The sequence below is a fragment of the Desmodus rotundus genome, chromosome 3 (genome assembly GCF_022682495.2).
Source record: "Desmodus rotundus isolate HL8 chromosome 3, HLdesRot8A.1, whole genome shotgun sequence".
NCBI classification, from domain to species: Eukaryota; Metazoa; Chordata; class Mammalia; order Chiroptera; family Phyllostomidae; genus Desmodus; species Desmodus rotundus.
The window spans coordinates 174467618-174491894 of NC_071389.1; the positions used below are offsets into that span (position 1 = coordinate 174467618).

General features: G+C 42.8%; 1 protein-coding gene across 1 annotated transcript in view; it reads right to left on the minus strand.

Annotated features, from left to right (window-relative positions):
- DERA (deoxyribose-phosphate aldolase) overlaps positions 1-23196 on the minus strand; it is an 89818-nt gene extending 66622 nt beyond the window's left edge. The window contains exon 1 of the mRNA XM_053921766.2: positions 23049-23196. Within this exon, the coding sequence (XP_053777741.1) occupies positions 23049-23079 (31 nt within the window). The 5' untranslated portion in view covers positions 23080-23196. The remainder of the gene's footprint in view (positions 1-23048) is intronic.
- Positions 23197-24277: the final 1081 nt, after the last annotated feature.

Here is a 24277-nt window from a genome sequence, read left to right on the forward strand (position 1 = left end):
AAAACCCTGGATATTAGCATACGCCTGACCCAGCCAGTCTCAGAAGACACTCACTTTATATAAATGAGCAGACTCAGCCTCGTCTAGTTATTAAGCCAGGAAGATACAAGACAGAGACTGTGCTGGGAGCCTGATCCTTACCAGAAGGTGGGATCTACAATTAGTCTTCTTCCCAAGACCTGGAGTCCAATAAACCCTGGGTGAGGCCACTACAGGGCATCTAGGCCACCACTGGACACGAGCCAACCCTTCTAACATTCTACTGTGTAAGCCCAGTCCTTAAGTGTCCAGAGAAATGCTCTTGAACCAGGACACCAGCAACCTGACAACATACATTGCCTCAGCACAGAGCCGTGCTACTGTGTCGTCTCCCCAGAGCCACCTGCCCCTAACCTCTAATTCCCATCCCACATACATCACCAACCAGAACATTCTGCAGGATGTCAACCCAAGTCCAGGTGAGTAATGAGTTTATTACACCTCCTGAAATAACTTCAACCTACCGGTAAACTGCCGGCACCAAATTAAAGCCAGCTTGATTGGCTAACTTGATCCCTCAGCACTAGTCTTCTGTATTCTCTGCCTCCACTCTTCTTCCGTCCGGCTGTCACTTCTAGTATGTCTTGTATCCACAGCTACATGGGTTACACCACTCTTTCAGAATGTTCGAGGAGTTGGCTAATGTCCAATGGATGGGCATGGATCCCCTAGAGTGGGGTGTCCAACTCATTTTCACCGGGGGCCACACCAGCCTGGCAGTTGCCTTCAAAGGGCCAAATATAATTTCAACTCCTTAACAGTTAAGGAGTAGTTACATTTATACAGTCCTAAAGTTGTTTCGGCCTTTTGAAGGCAACTGCGAGGTTGAGGTGGCCCCCGGTCAAAATGAGTTTGACACTCCTGCCCTAGAGGGCTCACCGAGGTCTGACTATGACTTCCATTTATTTATTCATTCAACTAATACAAAAGTGGTATCCCCAATGGAGCCAGACACTACTGTAGGTAGGCTCTGCAGATCGAGCAGTGAATGAAAAACCAAAATCCTTACTCTCACGGAGCTTTTTCTAATGAGAAGAAATAGGCAAACATATAAATATGTATTGAATGTATTATATAATATATATGGGCTACACTGAAAAGTTATATAGGATAAGAAATGGATGCCCTGACAGGTGGTCCGGTGCTTGGAGCGTCATCCCGTACACCTGGTGGGTATCTAGGTCACAGGTTCCAGCCCTGGTCAGGGTGATTATGGGCTTATGGGAGGCAACCGAAGTCTCTGTCCCTGTCTCTCTGTCTCTCTCTCGATCTTCTCTATCCATATCAATAAATATATCCTCAGGTGAGGATTTCAAAAAAAGAAAGAATGGAAGACGCAGGGATGGGTAACGTTGGGGAAAGTCTCTGGTAAGAAAACATTTGAGCAGAACCCAGTTGAAATAGGAAGTGAACAGCGTTCCAGGCAAAGAGAAGAGCAAATGCAAAGGGCCTAAGGCAAGAGTGAACACGTCACATCTGAGGCAAAGCAGAGACACAGGTGTAACTGGAGAACAGTACGCAAGTCGGGCAGGAGGTGGTAGAGAAAAAGGGAAGAAGGCAAGGGCCAGACTATGTAGTAAAATGTATTCCAAATTGAGAATCACGGCCCAGAGATACGTCATGAAATCAATTCTGTCAGCTGCAACCAGCATTAAGAAAGAGAGAGAGAGAGAGAGAGAGAGAGAGAGAGAGAGGGAGAGGGAGAGGGAGAGGGAGAAAGGAAGGAAGGAAGGAAGAAAAGGAAAAACTATCAGGGTACGCAGTATGTAATACAGGTAGGGGCCACTTACGGAAGTTCTTACTTAATTGCATGTCCGTAGATACGTACTGTGTGGCAATATCAAATACAAAGCCTATTGTGAGGCAGGGCCAGTAAGGTTAGAAAGCCCCTGAAGTAGGAATCTTTCGCCCTGGAAAGGCCTTGAGGTATGCAATGGGAAGTGTTTAGAGAATTCTGAGTTGGGGGCTAAAGGATTTGATTTGCATTATTTTAAATTTTTTTTTGGTATGATGCTTTTTTTTCCTTTAATTTTTTAAAATATTAATGTTCAAATGCAGTTGTCTCCATTTTCCTGCCACCACTTTCCCCACCCTAACCACCCTCACCTCCCACCCTCAATCCTAACCCCCGTTAGCTTGGTTTCCATTTTAAAAGAACGCCTCTGGCTGCTGGGGGAAGCCGATTAAAAGGCCCACGCAGGAGTGGGTGGTAGCTTGAACCCGACACTCCGGTGGCCTGCAGAGAGTGGTCAAAATCACATCAGTCCACGACTGACTGGAGCATCTCCACTCTGCCTTTAAAATGTGCCTTCGGATAAATAAGAGCAACTCATTCTTTGGTGCTATTACTTCCTTTCAGGGAGTAAAGAGTCCAAAAAAGTTGTTATTACAGAAGCAGCTCCAAGGCTCACAAAGCACAATATTCAAAAAAAATTTCCTCTGCTGTCTACCCTTAAATATGGAAAAACTCTTCCAGAAAAGTGGAAGAGTTCACAGATTAGAACAAACCGTCAGGGCTGGTCTCTCTGAACCCTTCCACGTTTTGACTGTTGCAGGGAAAGCTAACAACGCTCCCCAACACAGTCCATCTGCTGAGCTTTTAGTCCTCACTACGGGGACCATACCATCCTCGGCAACCATGACATGCCCAGGTGACATCCCCTGTCTCATCTGGTTTGGCATTTGTGTCGAATATTCATTTTAAACAAACACACCAGTTTGAATTTGGTAGCCTCCAACTCCTACCATGGTCTCTAGCAATAGCGTGTTTAAGAGTGTGCAGTGAACAGAGGTCTCACCTGAACACGTGGTTCACTCTCTAAGAAACCAAAATCAGGCTGTTCTGCACCCTCCCAAACATAACAGAACTAACACTTCCAGTATGCAGGGGGTTCACTACTAACTGAGGGTATTGGGGGTATTTGTGACGAGCAGCAGCTAAGTCCTCCCGGCCGTGGGTGATGGTAAAAGCATGCACCGCTGTCGTTTCTCTGCAGTCATTTGAAATATCAGCTGGCTGTGCCCCAGCCTGAGCCCCAAACTGCAAGAGATACACACACACCGGCCACCAGTCAGCAGGGTCAGGAGAAGCGTATGAACCTGTAAGCTAGGTGAACACGGAATGTGTATGGGGACTCTCTCCGGTTCCTTGAAGTGAGCTGAATGAAAGCAATGCTCTGGTCATTTTTATAATCAATAAATCTAAAATTATTTATTTGAGGTTAGGCTTTTTTATTTTAAAAAAAACTATCAGCAGCATGAACTCAAAAAAAGGTATGTTTAATGAAAAATTAAATTCTGAATTTCCATTTCTGAGGGAAGCTGATGATCTGTAATTTGTACAAAATGCTTTTCAACATTTATCACTTGCCAACATAGCTCTACAGAGCTATCACTGGCTCCAAGAAGACCCAAATTTGCTAAAAAGCATCGTAGGTACTTCAAAAATTAGCCTATGCCTGAAGATGACTAAAGATGACAATTCAACAGCCTCAGAAGACACTTACATAAAACTCTGAAGCCTGGCTTTCCCTTTAGATAAAACGAGTGCTCTAAATAGTGCTCATTTTGCATCCAAATTTCGTGGTGTCTATAAGAAATAAAACAGTAGCTATTCATTTTTTGGCTCCAGAAGCAGAATTTCACAAACAACTAGAAAATAACAGTTTTATATCAGAATCAAACCAAAATTCATCACATAGCTATTATTTGACAAGCAAACTTAAGAGGGAAGCGTTATCTGAGGACAAGGAAAGAGGACTCAAAAACAGCAGAGACTGGGGAGGAAGTGCTGGCATCAAAGGGCAGGGAGAAAACAGTGGCTGACTTAAAAACACAGATAGTCAGATTGGAGCAACTACATTACACTGCCAGCCTTAATGAAATAACTGATACAGGCAAGCGTCGTCAGTGGACGGAAAAGACTCTGAGTGATAAGCTCATGGGGAAACGATTTTCACACAGTATTAGAAGTACTGTCTCACACATTACTTGCAGGTCAAAGGGGGTAAATTGGAACTATACAATCATCGGATGAGCTATAATCTCCTTAAACAAATGATCAAAGTCAACATCAGTTAATAGCAGAACACTCACTACCTGCAGCACGACACAATGTGATATGAACCGCACCACATCACCGACGACATACTCCTACCAGAACTGTTGAATCTGAATCTAATCAAGTTTATATACGGCATGGTTAGTTTTACGTGTCCACTAGATTGCCCGGTATTCATTCAAACGTTATCTCTGGCGATGCCCTGTGGAGGTGCTTCCAGATGGCATCAACACTTGAATCTGTAGACTGATTAAAGCAGACCGCCCTCTGCAGTGTGGGGGAGCCTCACCCAATCCCTTGAAGGCGCCCGACCCAGTGAGGACACTGGTCTTGTCCTGACTTCAGACAGGAACTTACACTGTTGACTACTCTTCTGCTCCTCCCGCCCTCAGACTCAGACTGGAATTTACACAATCCTCTCTCCTGGGTCTCCAGTTTGCCTCCGTAATCACGTAAGCCACTTTCTTATGCTAAATTTCTTTATATCTGTATCTGCATCCCTATCTATCTAGCCACTACTGATTATGTTTATCTAGAAAAACCAGAGAATACAAGATACAACATCCAAGTTAAAGGAAATACAGAAGATAGAGAAGTTACATGACATCATGAGGAAATAATCTGATAAACCCACTAACTGGGGCAATCTATGGGTCAGATAAGCCAATATCACCAAACTCAGTAAAAAGAAATGCATTCTGTTTCAGATTAAGGAAAACAAATACAACGGACAGAATGTAAAGCCTCCTCCTTACTTGGACCCTGGCTTGAATGTGACAATGATATATTATAAAAAAATATTTTTACTCCTTCAAAATGCAAACAAATATTTATGAGTGAAAGGTCATGCTGATGATGATTTTAATTTAAAAAAATTCAGAAAAATATTGCCAAAGCAAACAGTAAATTATTAACAACTGTTAAGTCTAGGTGATTGGCATATATGGGTGATCATTATATTAGTCCTTCTACTTTCCTGAATGTTTGAAATTTTTAGTAATAAAAAGAAATTATAAAACAAAAGCAAGCTAAAATACGTAACATAAGGAGTGAGGGAAACCGTGACAGTCGGCCTCCAAAAAGGCCACAGTGACTCAGCCAGGATTCACGCTCCTTCCACAACAGACAGCATGGCCTATGCGACCAAGAAGATACTGTGGAAACGCCAGCCTGCGACTTCCAACATTTGCCAGTAAAAGACACTGTGGCTTTTGCCTTCCTTTCTTGGCGCCCTCTCTCAGGGAGAAGCCAGGTGCCATGTCATCAGGACACTTGGGCAGCCCTGGGGATGTCCACGTTGTGAGGAGCTGAGGGCTCCCACCAGTTACAAGCACTCAACTGCCAATCATGCGAAGGAGTCAGTCTGGATGGCAAACCTCGAGATGGCTGTAGCCTGGGCTGGTAACTCACTGCAACCTCAGGAGCGACCCCAAGCCAGACCACCCAGCTAAGCCATTTCCAAATTTCTGACCCGCAGAAGCTGTGTGAGATAATAAATGTTTACTGTTGCTTTTAGATCACTAAGGTTTGAAGCAGTTTATTTCATAGCAACAAATAACACAAAAACCAACACGAAAAGCTTTTAATAGCTAACTGATTCACAAGTATAACATAGCAAATTAGAAGTTATTTTATTTTCTTCTCAAACTTTAAAACGTATACTTAACACTCCACTAATGCAAATGCATAAATCGAATTACACTAAAAACTAAACTATACATTTAAAATTAGTATACTTACTGTGCATGTATACATATTATACATACATAATAATATAGATATATTATGCCTTGCTATGGTCTGCATCCTTGTGACCCACAACCCCCTCCAAAATCCGTACATGGAAACCTAATCCCCAAGAAGACAGCACCGTATTTTTCAGACTATAAGATGCACTTTCCCCAGCCCCCCCCAAATTTGGGAGGAAAACGGGGGTGCATCTTATAGTCCAAACGTAGCTTACATTTACATTGGTGAAATATTACGTTATTTATGTTATTAAATATGTTAGCACATTTTTTGCTTCAAAATTTGTTTTCCTATTTTCCTCCTCTAAAACCTAGGTGCACGTCTTATGGTCTGAAAAACACGGTGTTTGGGGCAGGAGCTGTGAGGGGGTGATCAGGTCGCAACAGTGGCACCTTATGGGTGGGATTAGCACTCAGAAAGCTCAGAAACACCCAGAGAGGTCTCTCCCCCATTTGCCATGTGAGGTTCCAGCAAAAAGCCCTAAATGGGGCAGTGGGGCCTCACCAGACATTAAATACACCTACGCCTTGATCTTGGACGTCACTGCCTCCAAAACTACGAGAAACAAATTTCTGTCGTGTATAAGCTGCATAGTCTATGGTATTTCTGTTACAGCAGGCCTAACAGACTAAAACACAACTCAATTAAAAAATTATAGTGAAATTCTACATTGAAATAACATAGCAATAGACACCTATGTTTAAAAACATAGCTTAAATATAAAAACATAAGAAAAATTCAGCTCAATTTATTTAGAAAGCTAACATATTTTTGGCTTTTCAAAGTATCTTTAACCTGATGTCTATCAATTGCTTTTCTAAGCTCTCCTCCACAGAATTCTGTTAGCACTGAAAATGCCATTTGCCGTAATAAAACTAGTGTCAACCAATGACTGACCTCTCTGGGGAATGAACAGAAGCTTTTCACTGGCACTCTTTTATGCTATTGTTTAAATATGTTTAAACCTATGAAAAAAAAGCAATACTTTTTACTCTGTTGGCATTTTTCCTAAACTCTTAAGGGGAAACATTATAAAAAGGGTTTTCAGAAACGAAGTATTTCTATCAGGTTCCCAGTGTGAAGCATTTCATTAACTATTTCAAAGAACCCTTAACCTGCCAGGTTGGGACTATATAGTCTTCCGCAGCAATCCACATATCAAAGCCGTCTGAGAAATGTACTCTAGGCTTCAATCAAGAAGTCAAAGAAAGAGGCAGTTGAAATATCCAAGAGTTTCCCACCCATTCCGTTTTTAATTTACTCCACTTCCAAGTGAGTTTATTGTAGAACTTTCACAGCACAGTAGTAACACATCCAAACCAAGGGGCTGCCCACTGAAGCCCCGTGCCAGGCTGACAAGGGCATTCACAGGGGCATGTGAGGGAGTGGCTTCCCGACTCTGGAGGTCCCCATGGCCAAGGCTTACAGACAAAGAAAACAGTAAAAACCACTGCACAGGAGTGGAGGGAGTGGAGGCCACTAAGGGGCAACAAAACATTGTAGGAAGCAGAAGAAAACTTGAGAATAACTGTAAGTAGTGTCCTGACCCATAAACCAAGAAGAAAAATCTATTACGGACACAAAAATAAGGGGGTGCTATGGCAAGCAATGTCACAGCGTGATCTGATCGTAAATGACTAACTGGGCGGGTCATGGTGAACAGTCATGCCCCAGGCATGTAACTTCTTTGGTTAAAGGTATTTCTGTTCCCCTCTCCCTCCTTATAAAAACCTCAGCCTCCACTGAGATGTGGAGATGGGCCTTGCGACACAAGTCCCCCGCCTTCCAGGTGGCCAGCACCTGAAAATAAACTACTTTCCTTTACATTAGCACCTGCCCCTCCTGTATTGGCTCTGAAGCGGCAGGCAGCCAGACCTGCGTTCGGTTATAGTTCTCCATGCAGCCGGGACAGCTTCTGTAGCGGCCCAGCTGGGACAATGTGGGCCCCTGGAAGGCCCAGAGTGCCCGGGCTGGAATCCCAGCTGACCTGTGTTCAAGCCCTGGAAGACAAAGTTGAGGGAAATCTCCCTATCCGCCACTCGACCCCCCACCCCAAATAAGACAGAAGACAGACCGTGGAAAAAAGATAAAATCAAAACATCAGTCTAAAAAATTGTCCAACATCCAAGGAAGAGGAATTTCAGGAGAAAGTCAGGGAAATGAAAGGGAAAAATTAATCAGAGAAATAATTCAAGAAAATTTCCCAGAACTAAAGGAAGCTACGGTTCATAATCAAAAGAGCCCATCAACTGGTCAGGGCAAGTTAAAAAGTGGCCCTGCACCAAAGCACACCACTGTGAAATTTCAATCCTCCAAAGGCAATGAGAGCATCTGTGAAGTTCCAGAGAGAAAAATGAAGGAAATCACATTAAAAAGCGATGACAAGAAGACCATCGAGTCTGTCAAGACGAACGCTGGACAGAAGCCAAACACAACGGAAGAGTGAATGCCTTGAAGTTCCTGAGGAAACAGAGTTTCAAATATAGGACTCTGTACTCAGCCAAACCTTCGAGTCAATATGACTGAAGAATGAAAGCATCTTTCGACATCCAGAGCCTTCATTTCCAGGAAGTGGCTGATGGCTGTACTCCATCAGGTCATGAGGACAACAAGGACAACGAGGAAAACATGGATTGCAGGAAACGGGGGGGATCCAGAGAGCAGTGTGAAAATAGAGACCTGGGATGAAGGCAAGGCAGAGCCCGGAGGACCGGAGGTGCAGCAGGCCAGCCGGGAGGCGGGATTGGAACAGGAGAGGGGAAGACACTAGGGGCGATGCCTCCAGGAAAAATATAAAACTAATAAATTACACGATCTCTTTGTACCAAAAAAGCAGTTTCATCTCTGACAGCTGGTGTAGGACTGAGTTAGAAATAATTACATTGAAAACTAAACAATTCCAGAGAAAATAAAAATTTATTCAAATAATAAAATGTAATCACAGTATACCATATGGCTTATAAATTAATAGCTACACAGTCACAATAGAAATACTGAAAATTTATCTAACTAAAATTATATATAATGGGAGGATGGAAGAGGGGCTCTAGAGAGGAAGGGGGGAGATAAAGTGAGAGAAGCTAAATCATTATGTTCCACAGCAGAAAGTCAATGAATTAAAATTTAAAACTTAAAAATTAAAAATAACAGTAGAAGCATGCTGTTTTGAAATATGGAGTTAAATGCGAGAAGCAAAGGCTGCCTCTGGGGAGTAGGAACCGTGGATGCAGCAGAGTGGGACAAGCGTTTGCTGTATTAACTCTTCTAGACATGCCTTCCTAAAGAGTACACATTGTCCAGTCAATAAAAATTACAATTATATTTTAAACAAGAGGAGGGAAGCATTTTATAATTAATTAGGATGAATACCAGCAGGCCTTATAGTGTACAATCAAAGAAGTCGGGGAGTACCCTTTACATTTTTTTCTTTTTTTTCTTTTTAGAGAGGGGAAGGGAAGGAGAAAGACAGGGAAAGAAACATGGACGTGCGAGAGATACCTCAATCAGTTGCCTCTCACATGCCCCCAACAGGCCTGCAACCCAGGCATGTGCCCTGACTGGGAATCGAACTAGTAACCCTTTGGTTTGCAGGCAGGCACTCAATCCACTGAGGCACACCAGCCAGAGCTTTTTTTGTTTTCTTAAAGGGATCGTCTCCCAAGATTAGTTAGGAGTGAGAGTTTGAACCCAAGATTGACACTAGGAGCCAATTTCACCTCAGTGTTTATAAACTACTTAGTATTTGTGGATTACTTTATCGCTCCCATAATTCTCCCAAGAGATTTGCTTCCAGGCACACGTCCAGCATTAAGGGTCACCGATTATTTCCCAATAATTCTCTAAGTTCCATCCAGCTATTTCACTTCCCCTCTGTTTTGAAATTTCATTAGAAAGTACACCATTATACTCCTAAAAGATGCAGTTTCTCCTTCCTTACAGGCCATCAGGACTTACATTCTAGACTTCACATGTGGACTAATACAATGACTAAAATCTCAGTGTTTCCCAGAGGTTTTGATTTTTACAGAAAGAAAATATCTCAGGGGCAAGAAAACAAAAAGTCCTTTACAGTTATACTCTACCTGGCCACTCCTTCACCTTTATGAAATGGACTCAACTCTCTCAGCCTAAATCAAGTGATGGTTCTTCAGCCTCCACCTACACCTGTTACTTCACCAGGCAAAGTAAGTTAAGAATCTATATGGGGCTCATAAATGCCTGTCAAATTTGGACAACGAACAAATGCACGTACATACACACACACTTACATATCAAATAATATTGTGAATTAACAACAGTCTTCAGAAACTGTCGTCTAAAGATGAGCTCTTTCATGCTTTTCAGTCACATTAACATCTTAAATAAATTTGCTAACAGACAAAACTTCCCGTCACAAGACATCTTACTGCCTAGTCTTGACTTTACTACTACACATTCTCACGAAGAGACACCGTAAGACTTACTAAGCCAAACTTGGATTTCCAAATACATAGCCTTTTGCTCTAACATACTCTGAGAAAATACCTGATCAGAGTGTCTCCAAGCCCCTAAACGTGCCTAGTGTTCAGAAAGAATCATTAGACCTTAGAGAAATTCATCGAGAAGCCAGAAAACGTTGGCGCCCTGCTCAGGAAAGACCCTTTAAGAAGATCTGATCAATTATTCTAGGAGCTAAAATAAAAGCTTCAGAGAAAACCTACTCAAGTCTTTCCTCTTCAGAGAATTAGTGGCAGACTTTCCTAAATTAAAATCTAAAAGTGCCCCAAAATGCCCTGTTATTTGACTTCGCATAAGTCAATAAAAATATTATTCACAAAGCTGCCACCCGAGCTGGGTGTCGTGCGTCGGGTCTGCAAGAACACTTACGGGTGGACACAGACCTGCAGGCCGTTAATCCTGTCAAAATACCGTAAACACAATTTAAATGCTGCAGAGTAGAACTAAAAATCATAATCTCTTTAAATTTGTTTGTTTGTTTGCTTGTTTGTTTATATCCTCACCCCAAAACTTTTTTTTCATTACTTTTAGAGAGAGGGGAAGGGAGAGAGAGACACACATGGATGCAAGAGAGAAGCATCGATCTGTTGCCTCCCAATCAGTTGCCTCCCGTGTATGCCCAGACCAGGGGTCGAGGATCAAACCCACAACCGAGGTATGTGTCCTGACCAGGAACCGAACCAGCAACCTTTTGGTTACGGAAGGACTCTCTACTAGAGCCAGACAAGCCAGGGCATATTGGTTTAAATTTAAATATGTTAACTCTAGAAAAAAGGAAAAAAATAAAAGATGTTAGTGGAACTTAATGGTTACATAAAATCTGTACTTACTTTTCCCAGAACCTAGTACCCATCACCGCTGCCCGTACTCAAGGTCCTTCCGCTCTCCCCACACACTACCCCACTTAAATCTCGCCTCAGGAAAAATCCATTAGCAGTCCTTTGTACCGCACCCATGAATTTAAGGTAATACACGACTTCTCCCAGGGACATTCAGTCTTATGCTTTGCCTCTAAGGTAAGATATAGGAAATTAGGAATGACATATTTTATGAGGAGTGTTAACACAACTAATTTTCTAAAGTTTGTGAGTTCACATTATTCCTGACACTTAACCTTTTGGAGAAATATTTTGTAAATGACCTACTGAGACTCACTACCATTTTGTGATTAAAATGTGTATATTTAAATTTTGAAACCAATGCCTACTACCCCCTCAAAACATTGCCAGTTCTCACACGATAGTGTAAGAGCACGTGTCTGTGACTGCTTACTTAAAACAGTCACAGGATGGCGCCAATACCACACATCGACTGAACACTGACTCTACAGAAGTCCAACACCCAAGAATAGGAACTTCAGGAGAAAGTTAAGAAAATGACAGGGAATTATCAATTGATTAATTATCAATTTTCAAAGATGCTAATCACAAAAACAAGTTAGAAAATAAAAGAACGTGGGATGGATAAATTCCCACCTGGGGAGGAAAACCATAATGATAAATACCTTTAATGTATTCTCATATGCAGGAGAGCAAATCACTAGAAAGGTATTGAGTACATATCTGGTTTCAAAGCCCACTGCATTCCCACCTGCACAGCAGCTCCAGCTGCCCTAGGCTCCTTGGACTTCTCCCGATTCCATGTTATTTTCCACTCAGCAAATACCCTTGTTCACAATCAGCTGGTCTTTAGTTTGAAGGTCATAACTTTCCAACATTCCTAGTACGTCTTGTGAAAGGGAAGGGCAAGTAATTGTTATTGCAAGGCACTCAGGTGCCAAGCCAGTTGCTCTACTTGTAATATCTCATTTAATCTCTACAATTACTCTATGACTTAGCTTTTATTCACCCCATTTTTAGGTGTGAAAACTCAAAAATTCATAATTAGAAGAATCAGGATTTAAACCCCATGGAATCTGAATTCAAAGTCCAATGTCCTTTCAAAAAATAAGCTCTATTTAATAAAATGGGTAACCATCCCAACATACATATCTTTTGCAGAAAATTTAAATCTAGGTTGTCTAGAATTGCATAACCAAATTCTCAATCTTGAACAAGAGATCCTCCTCTGAAACTGAAGTAAACTAAGTTTTGAAAGAAAAGTAAAAACAAACATTTAATGTGTAGCTACTGTAAGTACTATGCTTCTTCTTTTTAATCCTCACCTGAGAACATGTTGATTGATTTTAGAAAGAGGAAGGGAGAGAGAGAGGGAGAAATATCGATCCACTGCCTCCCATACTCGCCCAACCAGAGATCAAACCTGCAACCGAGGTATGTGCCCCGACTGGGAATCAAACTCCCAACCTTTCAGTGCAAAGGACAACACCCCAACCAACTGAGCACCTGTCCACGGCAGTCCTATACAGGATTTATGTCACCTTCTCACTACCCTTTGATCTGCAGACAATATCAAATGCTTCCCGGATCCCTACTCACCACAGCCTCATGCTATTCCACTGTTGCCTTTATCTTCGTTCAGCATATTTTTAAAGGAGCCTGGAATGCAGGTGCACCCCTTCAACAGCAGGCATCTAATATGTGCTAAAACGCCCTGACCGCAAGCAGGCATGGCTTGAGTAGATGTTGTCTCCCAAAACCAACCAACCAACCCCCATGGCCTGATGGAGCGTGACTGCCAGCGCTGTCTGGGAATAATCTGTTCGAACTGAACTGGAGTGGAAACCACCAGCTGCTGGGAGCTGACTCAGAACACCGTGTCCCACAGCACCTGATGGTCTGCAATTTCTCAGGAAGTTCTTTTGAGGCACAGGTTTTGACAAGGTGACTGGTTTTCCCTGTGCTTTCAGATGCTCGTGACAAATCATCAAAATATCAAAGCACCACCACCCTACTGTAAGAAAGAAGCCATGAGAGGCACCAACTCCAAAGCTGGCCTGAGTCAGGTGTACAGTAACAGCTCCGGGCCACGGGGGGCTGGAAGCATTGCCCCTTGTGGAACAGACAGGAACACAGGCTTCCCTCCCACGGGCCACTGCACAGAGCCAGGTGACCCTGAAGCAGTCAAGGAAGTCACATGATGGAGTCAGCCTGCTAAAGGAGCTGGCTCTGGCCCAGTTTTCAGAGAAGGCTCCTGTCTGCATGGAGGGATTTCACAGCACAGATTTAAGGTCCACTGTACAAGACACAGAGTGAAGAGAAGTCAAGTGGCAAGGTTTCAGGTGCAGCGAGAAGGCTCCCCACCACCCAACATTCCCTGTGGTTAAATATTTCATATTGTACAACTAACATGTCATCCCTTGGTACTTATTAAAGTCACCTTCTGCAGGAAAAAGTAGCTCTTTACCAGGGGTATCCAACCTGCAGCCCTCAGGCCACATGCAGCCCAGAACGGCTGTGAATGTGGCCCAACACAAAACTGTAAATTTACTTGAAACATTATGAGATGTTTTTGTGATTATGTGTCACAATGTATTTAATGTATGGCCCAAGACAACTCTTCTTCCAGTGTGGTAGAGATGCCAAAAGGTTGGACACTCCTACTACACCATCAATCTCGCACACACTGCTGGGAAGTGCATTTTGTTCTTCTCCCAGCTTTTAAAACAAGGGGGAAAGGCACTCTCAGAGTAAACAGCTCGCCTTGGCCAGTGTGGCTCAGTGGGTTGGACGTCTTCCCACAAAGCAAAAGGTCGCAGGTTGGATTCTGGGTTCTGCATTGTGGATTCTACCCTGGTCAGGGCGTAAGAGAGAAGCAACCAATCAATGGTTCTCTCTCTCATTTCCCTCTCTTTATCCCTCCCTTGCCCTCTCTCTAAAAATAAATAAATAAAAATCTTTAAAAAAGAAAAAAACAGTGGACACCTCATAGGTAGGGAAAGCATACAGCAAGGGGTAGTACATCTAGGGGCAAATCTCCCCTTGCCTCGTAAGGGATACCCCTGACATGAGGTGACCCTCAATTATTCAGGGGCCAATGATCTATCTATACAGGCTGATTTGGGCTGCTGGCCTTTCCCTGTTCTTTTTATTGCTTGCCCACGGCATATCTACCACATAGTCCAAAATGCAAATATATGAAGATTTGAATATCAACATTTTTTTGTTCTAAAAATCCCTATAAGAGAAATGAGGAGCAATAAATTTAAAAAGTATTAATTAAAATAATACCTGGAGATTATTCATAGATTTCCTATGTACCTTTACTTTGGGTTTCCAGTTAAGGCAGTTAAAAGAGCAGCTGGTCATATACGGAATGTGATGTTAAAAGAATAATTAAACCATGGGTACATGAAGAGGCAATGTAATCTTCAGGTTAAGAGCAGTCCCTAGAGTCACACAGACCAAGGCTGAGTCCCAACTCACCACTCACTTGCTAGCAGGCTGACCACAGGCAAGATGCCTTGCCTCCCACAATTCACCTCCCTCACTTGTAAAGTCAAGATAAAAATGGCATTGGGACTACATAAAGTTGTAGGGAGACGTAAAGAACATGGGCTAACACATGTACTTAGCCCAATGCCTTGCATTTCATAAGAACTCAATAAATATTAACTTGTATTATAATATCCGTATTACTACCTTCATGAAAGCAAGAGGATTTTAATTTTGTTAGCGTGATAATAATCAAGTAGTTATGTGGCAATATAATAGTCATCTAGAGATTTATTCCCATACTACTTTCAAAGTAGTATGGAAACAAATCACATGATGTCATTCTGCACTTACTTTAAATTGCACAGCACGAAAGGAGGGCTGGTAAGCAAGTGTGGCAAAATCAGTGCCTGCTGAATCCGGGGGACAGGCATGTGAGCTCATCACACCAATCTCTCCACTTCTGAGAATATTTGAAAACCTTCAAATTAAAAGGTTAAAAATAGCCCTGACCAGTGTGGCTCAGTGGGTTGGGCATCATCTCCCGGGCAAAGCCATAGGTCACTGGTTCAATTCCCAGTCAGGGCACATACTTGGGTTGTAGGTTCAGTCCCCAGTCGGGGTGCATACAAGAGGCAACTGATAGTTATTTCTCTCCCTTTCTTTCTCTCTCCTCTCCCCATCCCTAAAAATAAATAAAATCTTTTAAAACAATGTTTTACAAGAGCAAACTAGGCAAACAACTAGAACAGGAACAGAACCATAGAGATGGAGATCACATGGAGGGTTGTCAATAGGGGAGTGGGAGGGGGAGAGGGGGGGAAAGGTACAGAGAATAAGTAGCATAGATGATAGGTGGAAAATAGACAGGGGAAGGGTAAGAATAGTGTAGGAAATGTAGAAGCCAAAGAACTTATAAGTATGACCTATGGACATGAACTATAGGGGGGAATGTGGGAGGGATGGGGTGGAGTGGGGGGGGGAATGGGACAACTGTAATAGCATAATCAATAAATATTTTTTTTTAAAAAACCAATGTTTTAAAATTAAAATAAATAAAACAAAATGTTAAAAACAATCAGTTGGTCTGTCCATATACATTTATTGAGAACACTCTAAGAGCCTAATACTGGTGGCATGAGATAAGAATTAACCATTGTTTAAAAAAAAAAAACAAAACACCAGGAAGGCGTTGTCTTCACCTTCCTGGCATGTTGCCATAACCAAAGCCTACACAAGGAAAAGGGCTCTGACCTGTAGAGAGAGATTTCAGAGTCTACAGAGGGGGTTATGCACCTGGCTCATCGGAAACTCCCTGCAGCCTTTCTCAGCCAGGGTTCCTCGAAGAACCCGAGAATTAAAAATAAATAAATAAATGACATGAATGACTTGTGTTCTCACTCCTCTCAGTGGAAAACTAGGACCCTTCCAGATACATCAGAGAGAAACTGATTCACTGTTTATACCAGATGCCCTCAGCCAGTAAGGCTTAAATCTCTTGCAGACTCTAATTGCGGAAGGCTGCTAGAACCTCCACTTCAGACCCGCTTGTTCTTAGTTTACTCACCATTCTAGTAACCTTTGTTCTCTTGTTTCTAGCCTAGTGCCTACTGGAAACAGCAAATCGGAAGGCGGGAATCGGTATAAGTGAAGAGTTACAGCCTCACCGCAGGAGAGGGACCAAAACATGTATCAAAAACACTCAGTGAACCAAAAAGCAGAGCAGCCCAGCCGCTTGATTAAAGCAAAGAGGCTCTAAAAGCCTCAGGAGTCCATCCAATTTGTACCTTGTATACTAACAGTTGATGATTAATAATGAATACTTACGATATTGGGCACTTGCAAGGAATTGCATGCTTGTAACAATGATCCTCCAAGGCACTGAGAACAATGAGATTCCACCCAGCGCACTCTACCTCAGACAGGGCCTGAACCTCCAGAGTTCTATTTCTCCAGGGGAAGACACTGAACGGTTTTAACTCCCCTCTCTGTACTTGTGCTTTCTCAAAAATGCCCACAATGACTATGCATTACCTTCATAATCAGGCAAAAACAATTCTTAAAGATACTTAATTTTAGGAAGATTTCAACCCAGATGCTTAAGTTTTAGCCTTGTTTTCATATTTAAAAGATTAAACCTTCACATTAAACTGTTCTCCAAAGTTCACAGATAAGTATGCCTCTTAGGTACCAGTTGTTATCCTCGGTGTTAAGGAACGTGTGACCGAAACGGTGAGAAGAAAACTGACAGCGAAAAAATTCAAAATGATGTGGCCAGGGCTAGGACCAAAACGCCGGGGGCCATCCTGACTGCTGTGTATCCTTTCCAGGTAACCCACAATGTGTGAGGTGAAGCCTACAGGGCCAAGTACAGACTCCCCGGCCTTCACTCCGCAGGATGCCGAATTTCAACTCGTTCTGTTAAAAGTGACTATTGTAAAGCGCCAAACATTCTAACTTTCTTTGAGGAAGTGGAGAAAACTCTGCTATTCTCTGAGACATCTTCGGTACTATGAGCACCGCTGCCGACTGGACTCCACACGCTCATCGTCACCGTGTCCCTCAGCGTCTATGATGGAACTACGGGGGTGGCCTTCACAACAGTCAGAGTGCTCATCTCCAGCCCAAAACAGAATTCTGTGTGAATGAAATAGGCACCTTGGTTGAAATACAACGCACTGTGCAGATATATGCACCTGCTTAACTGCCTTGCTCTCCTGATTTGTCCAATTCCTCACTCATTTTAACGTGTTACTTATTTTAATCAGAAAATGAAACCCTAATTTCTCCCCAAATTAGCTCACTGAAACTTTGCTAATAAAATAGTAAAAAATATAATAAACATATTTATACAAAGGTAAAAGTGACTGAGATGGTTTATCAAAAAGTAATATATAGCAATTTAAGATTCTCTGAAGCTCTAATTCATCTGGGAAAGATTAATCTCTAATTAATCTACAGTTTATTGCAGGGTTTTTCTGAATGTGCAGTGTTCGTGAAAATCATCTGGGCAGCTCGTGAAAATGCAGGTTCCTGGGCCCCTCGCATTACTATGGACAGTTAAAACTACAGTGGGGCTCAGGAATGTATATTTTTAAATAAGCACCTCAGAGGTTCTAATTCAGGGCCACAGCCCAACTGAGCTCCTATAAAGCTAATGGCAAGGGAAGTTATGCAAAGTATTGGAATAAACCAGCAAAGAGAGAACCGGAGTTTCAATTCCAGTACTGCCTCTGACCAGCCATGTGGACCACACGTTTAATCTCCCTGCATCTTAGTTTACTCATCTGTAACAGAGGGTCCTGGACTAATAGCTAAAATGCCTGCCTGCGATGAAATATTGGTTTTAAAAAAAAGAGGTAACTATAAATGTGAACGCTATTATTTTTCCAGAAAATAGAGTTTGAAATATTCATAAGCCATGTTTATTCAAGGATTTCTACATTAGAGATAAAGAGTCCGTATATCTGAAGCATTCCAGATACCTAGCTGAATGTCATATTATTTTAGGTACTTTAATGAAATCACACACGCACTCCTATCCTGTGGCCATGGAGTAAGAAGCGTGACCACCTTGTGTTTAGGAGAAAAGCTTATCTGAATCTGGGTTACAAGAGCAGTTAATTTGGCTCTTTTCACCAGACTTGAAAGCACCACAATCTTGACATTATTAACCACATCCCAAATGAACCAAAGCACCTGTTACGTGACACCCTTTTAGGAGGTAATTACCAGAGGCTACTCTCATCTGAGACTTTGCTGTAGGGAGAAAGGCCCAACTGTAAAAAGACAGCCAGAGGTTGCAGCCAGAGTGTTCTCAACATTTTTAAAAATCTGTAGTTTGCTGGAGCTGAGATGAAACATTTATCCCTCTCTTGCAACCACTTTGGTTTCCAGGGAACCGACTGTTCCGGCTGAGGCAGGCTGAGGAAAGGTGCGTCGCAGAAGCTCACACGGCACACACGAAAGCCAGCTGAAAATTTTCAAAGTGCCTTTTTATGCCGTTAACTCAAAGATGAACACATTTCAAGGTGACCCAATCCTCAAGTGACAGACAGTGTTTTAAAAGGGCCAGAGCTCTCCACTTAAACAATTTCTAGTGACACGCTCACACTGCATCCTCCAGGGCTCTACCGGCTGTCTCATTTGCTAGTCTGTCTTTCCTGGCAGAGGCGTCCCATTTTAAATGAGCGCTTGAAGTTTGTCTTCCTTCCTAACAATTAAACTCCACAGGGCTTAGATGCTTTAAAAAAATTTTTTTTTAACTTAGCAGGCACCATGGAGGACTTTTAATTATTCAATTATACAACAAACCCAAATTATTACTTTGTAGTTTTTTCTATTTATCAAAACAGTACCAGAATAATAAAACACAGCCTCGTCAGTCATGCTTATAAGCAAACAGTAAGAGACTTCTAAGGCAAAATCGAAGTTGGTGTTCCGAAAAGGGTGCCCAATTTAAAATCTAACAACATACATGATCGTTATGCTGACTCTGTGTATGTATTTCATACTCAGGATATGATTTTTCTTTCTTCTTCACTAAACTACTGTTCTTCATCATTACAGCAAAATGAGAAAATTAGAATAGAAATGTGAAAATGAGTTTCCTGTAGTTAGTGAAACATGCCAGGCTGGTTTTGCTCAGTTCCTTTGCAGAAATTACTCCCCGTCAAAAATATCCTTTCCCAGAAAACCACCCCTAGACTCTGTGAACTCCTCTTTCCAATCTGACCGCTCCTCTGTGGTCACTTTCATCTTACTGCAGTGATTTCCAGGACTGTCCCCTTAGGCGACCATGAGCGCCGGGACAGCACAGCCCAGGGTATGCTCACTTTGGTACGCCAGCCAGCAGCGTGAACAACAAGTAACAGGTGCCAGGGACAGTGGGCGCACTACTTTGGGGTTTTTTTAATTTGTATAAATGTATAATGCATAAAAATAGATTTAAAATTTTATTCTGGTCCTCTCCTACTTCCTAAACAACTGTCTAAATGGGCATGGGAGGAAGGGGGATGTGATCTGTGTACACACTTCAGCCAGGCTGGGTGGGGGACTATTATTGCCCACAGTGGGGTGTGGGAGCCTAAATAAGTGAGGGACGCACTCATACACAGGAGGAGCCCAGAGTCCCATCACAGCATGGAGGGTATCTGCCCAAAAGGGCAGCCAAACATAGAAACTCGAGACAAGCAGGATAAGGAATCCATCCACAGGGCGGGGAAGCCTGACACAGACTGCCACACAACTATGGGGGGTGTCAACGGCGGCTGCAGCCTGATGCAGGAAGATGACGGCACCCAGCTCAGGCAGTCAGAGCCTGAGAAAGCCGAGAGGAATGTCTACTGTGGGTGGGGTATGTATCGCCCAGCATGTGAAGTTTCACATAAGGAAGAGAGAAAATCCAATAAACCCCGTGGTGTTGGACTAGAATTGGAGGCATCACTGTGAACTCACGGTGTTCACCATATACAGATATAGTGGGTTGGCCCCAAAGTCTGCATGGTTTCTTCCGTAAAATAAAGGACACATTTTTCATTTTCACCAATAACGTTATTGATTTAGATATTTTGAGTAGGTAGGCTCTCTCTAGCCGCATGGTGTAACATTGATTGTTCTCAGTTAATGTCTCTATTTGATCACTATCACTCAACTGGTCTACCCGACCGTGGAGCACAGTCCAGCGAGAAATCTCCAGCACAAAACTTCGAGAACCACTTCTGACACGTTCGATCGGTCAGAGCACCTTCTCCATACTCTGCACAATTTTGTGTGTGTGTTTCAGTTGCATTTTTACCTTTCTTGAAATAATAAAGCATAATGTACCAAAAATGTTGTGAATTTTCTTCCGTCTTCAATATTAAAATGGCTACACAAAAATTCACTAATTTTGATGTTTTTGTAAATGCAGGCTGATACGACAGCTGTCACAACACAATCTAGCAAAATTGTTCTGAATGAAGTTAAAGACAAATAAGCACTACTAAAGCCATTTATGGAAAAAAAAAAAAACTTTTTGACCAACCTAGCTAGATGAATACAGAAGAGTGTGTGTGTGTGTGTGTGTAGTACATACATTCTCCAGCTGTGCCAAGTGACAGGCTTGGGGACAGAGACACTCCAGTCACCATGAGCATTCCTACTGCGCAGATCTTGGCGTCTAAGTACTATTATTCAAGGAAAGAAACGCTCCTTGGAGAAATAGCTGGCTCCAGTGCTAGGACAGGGAAAAAAGTATTAAATAAGCCTGGAATACCTGCAAAGCCAGAAAATAAGGAAGTAGTTTAAAAATTATGCAGTATGTCAAAAAAAAAAAAGAGAGATAGCGAAAAGCCAAGGCAAAAGGGCTCCCCTTAGCAAAATCTGAAACAATTTGAATATTAAATAATAACAGTAACGATTCAGGAAATCTCAAATATATACTAATATAAACAAATAAAATGAAAGTTTGCAGAATAACAGGATACCTAAACAGTTTCAAAGTACTACCCTCAAACGGAGCTATCTAATTTCTTAAATAGACAAAACGGAAAATAACTATTGATACGTACCGTATTTGCAGTTATTTTCCTTGTACCTCTGGCTCGATGCCCGAACCAGACCAGCTCCGTAAAAGCAGGGACTATCCTTGTCCACCTTACATCCCCAGGGCGGTAACACAGTACACAACTGGTACCCAGTAACTACTTGTCGAACAAATAAATGTGCTTCATAAAAAGCCAAATCCCATCATGGTTCTCAGTGTGACAACAAGCCAAAGCTGATCTCCTTTATCATGTTTTAAATAAATAAGATGCCCTTTCTGTTTGTTCTGAGTTGGATTATAGAAAGTGCCTTTACAGAGCAAAACAGTCTCTACATTCCACAGTAATCGTGACCTCTGATGACTGCAATTTGTGGATATGGGCCTACAACAATCTGTTGTTAACATAACGCAGGAAATCCATAGAATTGTCCCCATCCCCTCCCAATTAAAAGTCGGTCTCCAATTACTTTTTTTCTATTGTTTTTCAGATATCCTTGAAATTTCCTTGTTACCAATTATATCTCAATAAAAAAGAAAGCAAACATGGTTTAACTGTATTTCTTGAAAGAAAAAAAAAAACTTGTAAGTTTAGGGGAAATAACAGGGCATCCTCTGTGGGTACAAAGTCACACAGTCACATCCCTGAAGATCCGAAGTAAGACCTACACCCCATCCCTGAGCCCCATCCACCGTCTTTCAGGGTCTTCTAATCTAGGGAATTCCTTTGTTACAAAAGTCCACATTCCAGAGACAAAACTAGAACACAAAAACATAATCTCCTTAAAAGTCACTCCTTAAAGGCAGTGACTAAAGTGGAATCAACTTGGTGAGGAAATCAACTGTCTTTATACAAACATGCTCTTACCATTCAACAGGAGTTCTGAACCGCCTCTAGACCGTTTAATTAAAACAGGTACTTTTACAGAAAAAAGAAGTACCTTATGTGTTTTATATAACTTAGTTAATTTTCTCAAAATTAGCCCCTAAGAACAACTCTATGTACTACTATTTTTTATTAACACTTACTCGGTATCCACAATGCACCACATACCTCAAATCCTCTTGTTTAATCTCCAAACCACTTTATGAGGCAAATACTACTATAAACATTTTTCTAAACAATCTAAAACAGATTAAGAACCGTAAGCACTGGGTGATTAAGTAATGTGCCCAAAGTCCCACAGCTACAATGATACAGATACCTAAGCTATACAGCTTTAACTGAGATCCTTAACCTTTGGCCGAATCGTGGTTTTGCTATGCTTGAATTACCAGCTTTTCACATTTTTTTGAAATCAGAACTAAGTTTTCTTGCCAGTAATATTAACGACATAAAAATGGTGAAATAATTCGTTAGGCACTCTTACAAATCTTCGTGCCCCTAAAATCATATGCGACTTTTGTAAATTACACAATACAGAGGCCTAACAACTTTTCCACCAGGAAGGTCACTTTGCGGATACAGCGGTGTTGAAATTATCCGTCGGAAGGCAGCATTGGATCACTCAGGAATTCTATTAAGAGCGGGCAAGGGAAGTTATCAAGTATTTTTTGTTTGTGGTTCGGGGATTTGTTTTTGTTCTTTGCAATCGAAGAGCTAGAAGGTGAACGAGTACGTGGACAGATGAAAGTCGAATCCCTTCCTATTCCTTTCGCTTAAAAAGAGAAGGCTTGGGGGTCAAAGACTGCGGGAACGCGCCCTCCAGTAGGGTCTCCCTCGTCCGGCCTCGGGCCCGGAGGGGCCCCCGCGCGCTACCGCCGGGCTCGCAGCCCCCCGCGCGCGGCCGGGAGGAGGCGGCAAGCGAGAGGCGGCCGCGCAGCAAGCGAAGAAGAGGGTCCTTACCGAGCTCGGTGCCCGGGTTGCGCGCCGACATGGTGCGGGCCCTGCAGCAGCCGCCGGTTCCTGCGCCCGGGTTCCCCTCCGCCCAGCCCTTCCTCCTTCCCCGCCGCCCCGCGAGAGCGCGCGATCGCCCCGCCCCTGTCCCCTGTCGGGGCGGAGCCGCGCACCTCGGCCGCGCGGGCAGGACCCGAGTGCGCCCTCTGCGCGGGACCCTCCCGGACCCGCTCCGGTCCTCCGCGCGAGGTGCGGAACGCGGGCACCGGCTGGCGGAGGGAGCGCTCCCGAAACCCGTTTCAAAATATTGCAGATGACCGCCCGGGGTAACAACTGAGGAGCTTCTGACTACGGGACTGCATACCAAGAGGGGTGGTAGCGCTGTAGCCTGAACGGTAACGGGGTCCAGGGGAAGAAGACCTGGTTTTTCAGCCTCGCTCAGACACCGTGACACGTGCACGTTAAGTGTCTTAGCGAGCTTCATTTTCCTCGTCTATCAGAAATGACCTTGACAATTTCTTGGACCTTGAAACTCTGAATCTGTGACAGTAAGTGTCTGAATCTGTGACACTTTTTTTCAGTCTGATTTCTGTGGCCAGAAGATGAAAATTGTCTGGAGTTGCCCAACATGGGCTACTTCGTCAAGTCATCTGTACTCACAGAGGGCCCTCCTGAAACAAAACATGCTTTAAATTTTTTTTAATATTTTATTTATTTATTTTTAAAGAGACGGGGAGGGAGGGAGAAAGAGAGGGAGAGAAACGCCAATGTGTGGTTGCCTCTCACATGCCCCCACTGGGGACCTGGCCCACAACCCAGGCATGTGCCCTGACCGGGAATCGAACCAGTGACTCCTTGGTTCACAGGCAGGAACTCAATGCACACCAGCCAGGGCAGAAAGCACGCTTTTAGATGTATGCTGGCATTTGAGTTTTAGAACAGTCCTGCCAAGTACGTATTGTGTCTCCATTGCTGTATCTACAGACAACAGAGTTCTTGTTAGAAAGGCATCCTGCTGTAGTGGAAACTGAGTAGGCTCGGAATGCATAGAACCCCTGAATATACCAGCAATTCCACTTACTAACGAGGTGGTTCTAGGAATGTTATTGTCTCCTTCTCCGAAAAATGGGGATAATCAAAATATATTTGCCTGTCAAGTTGTTGCATATGTGTAAAGTCCCTAGGACACGCCAAGGCATATACTAGGTTAGGTGTTCAGCAAATGGAAATTGTTAATA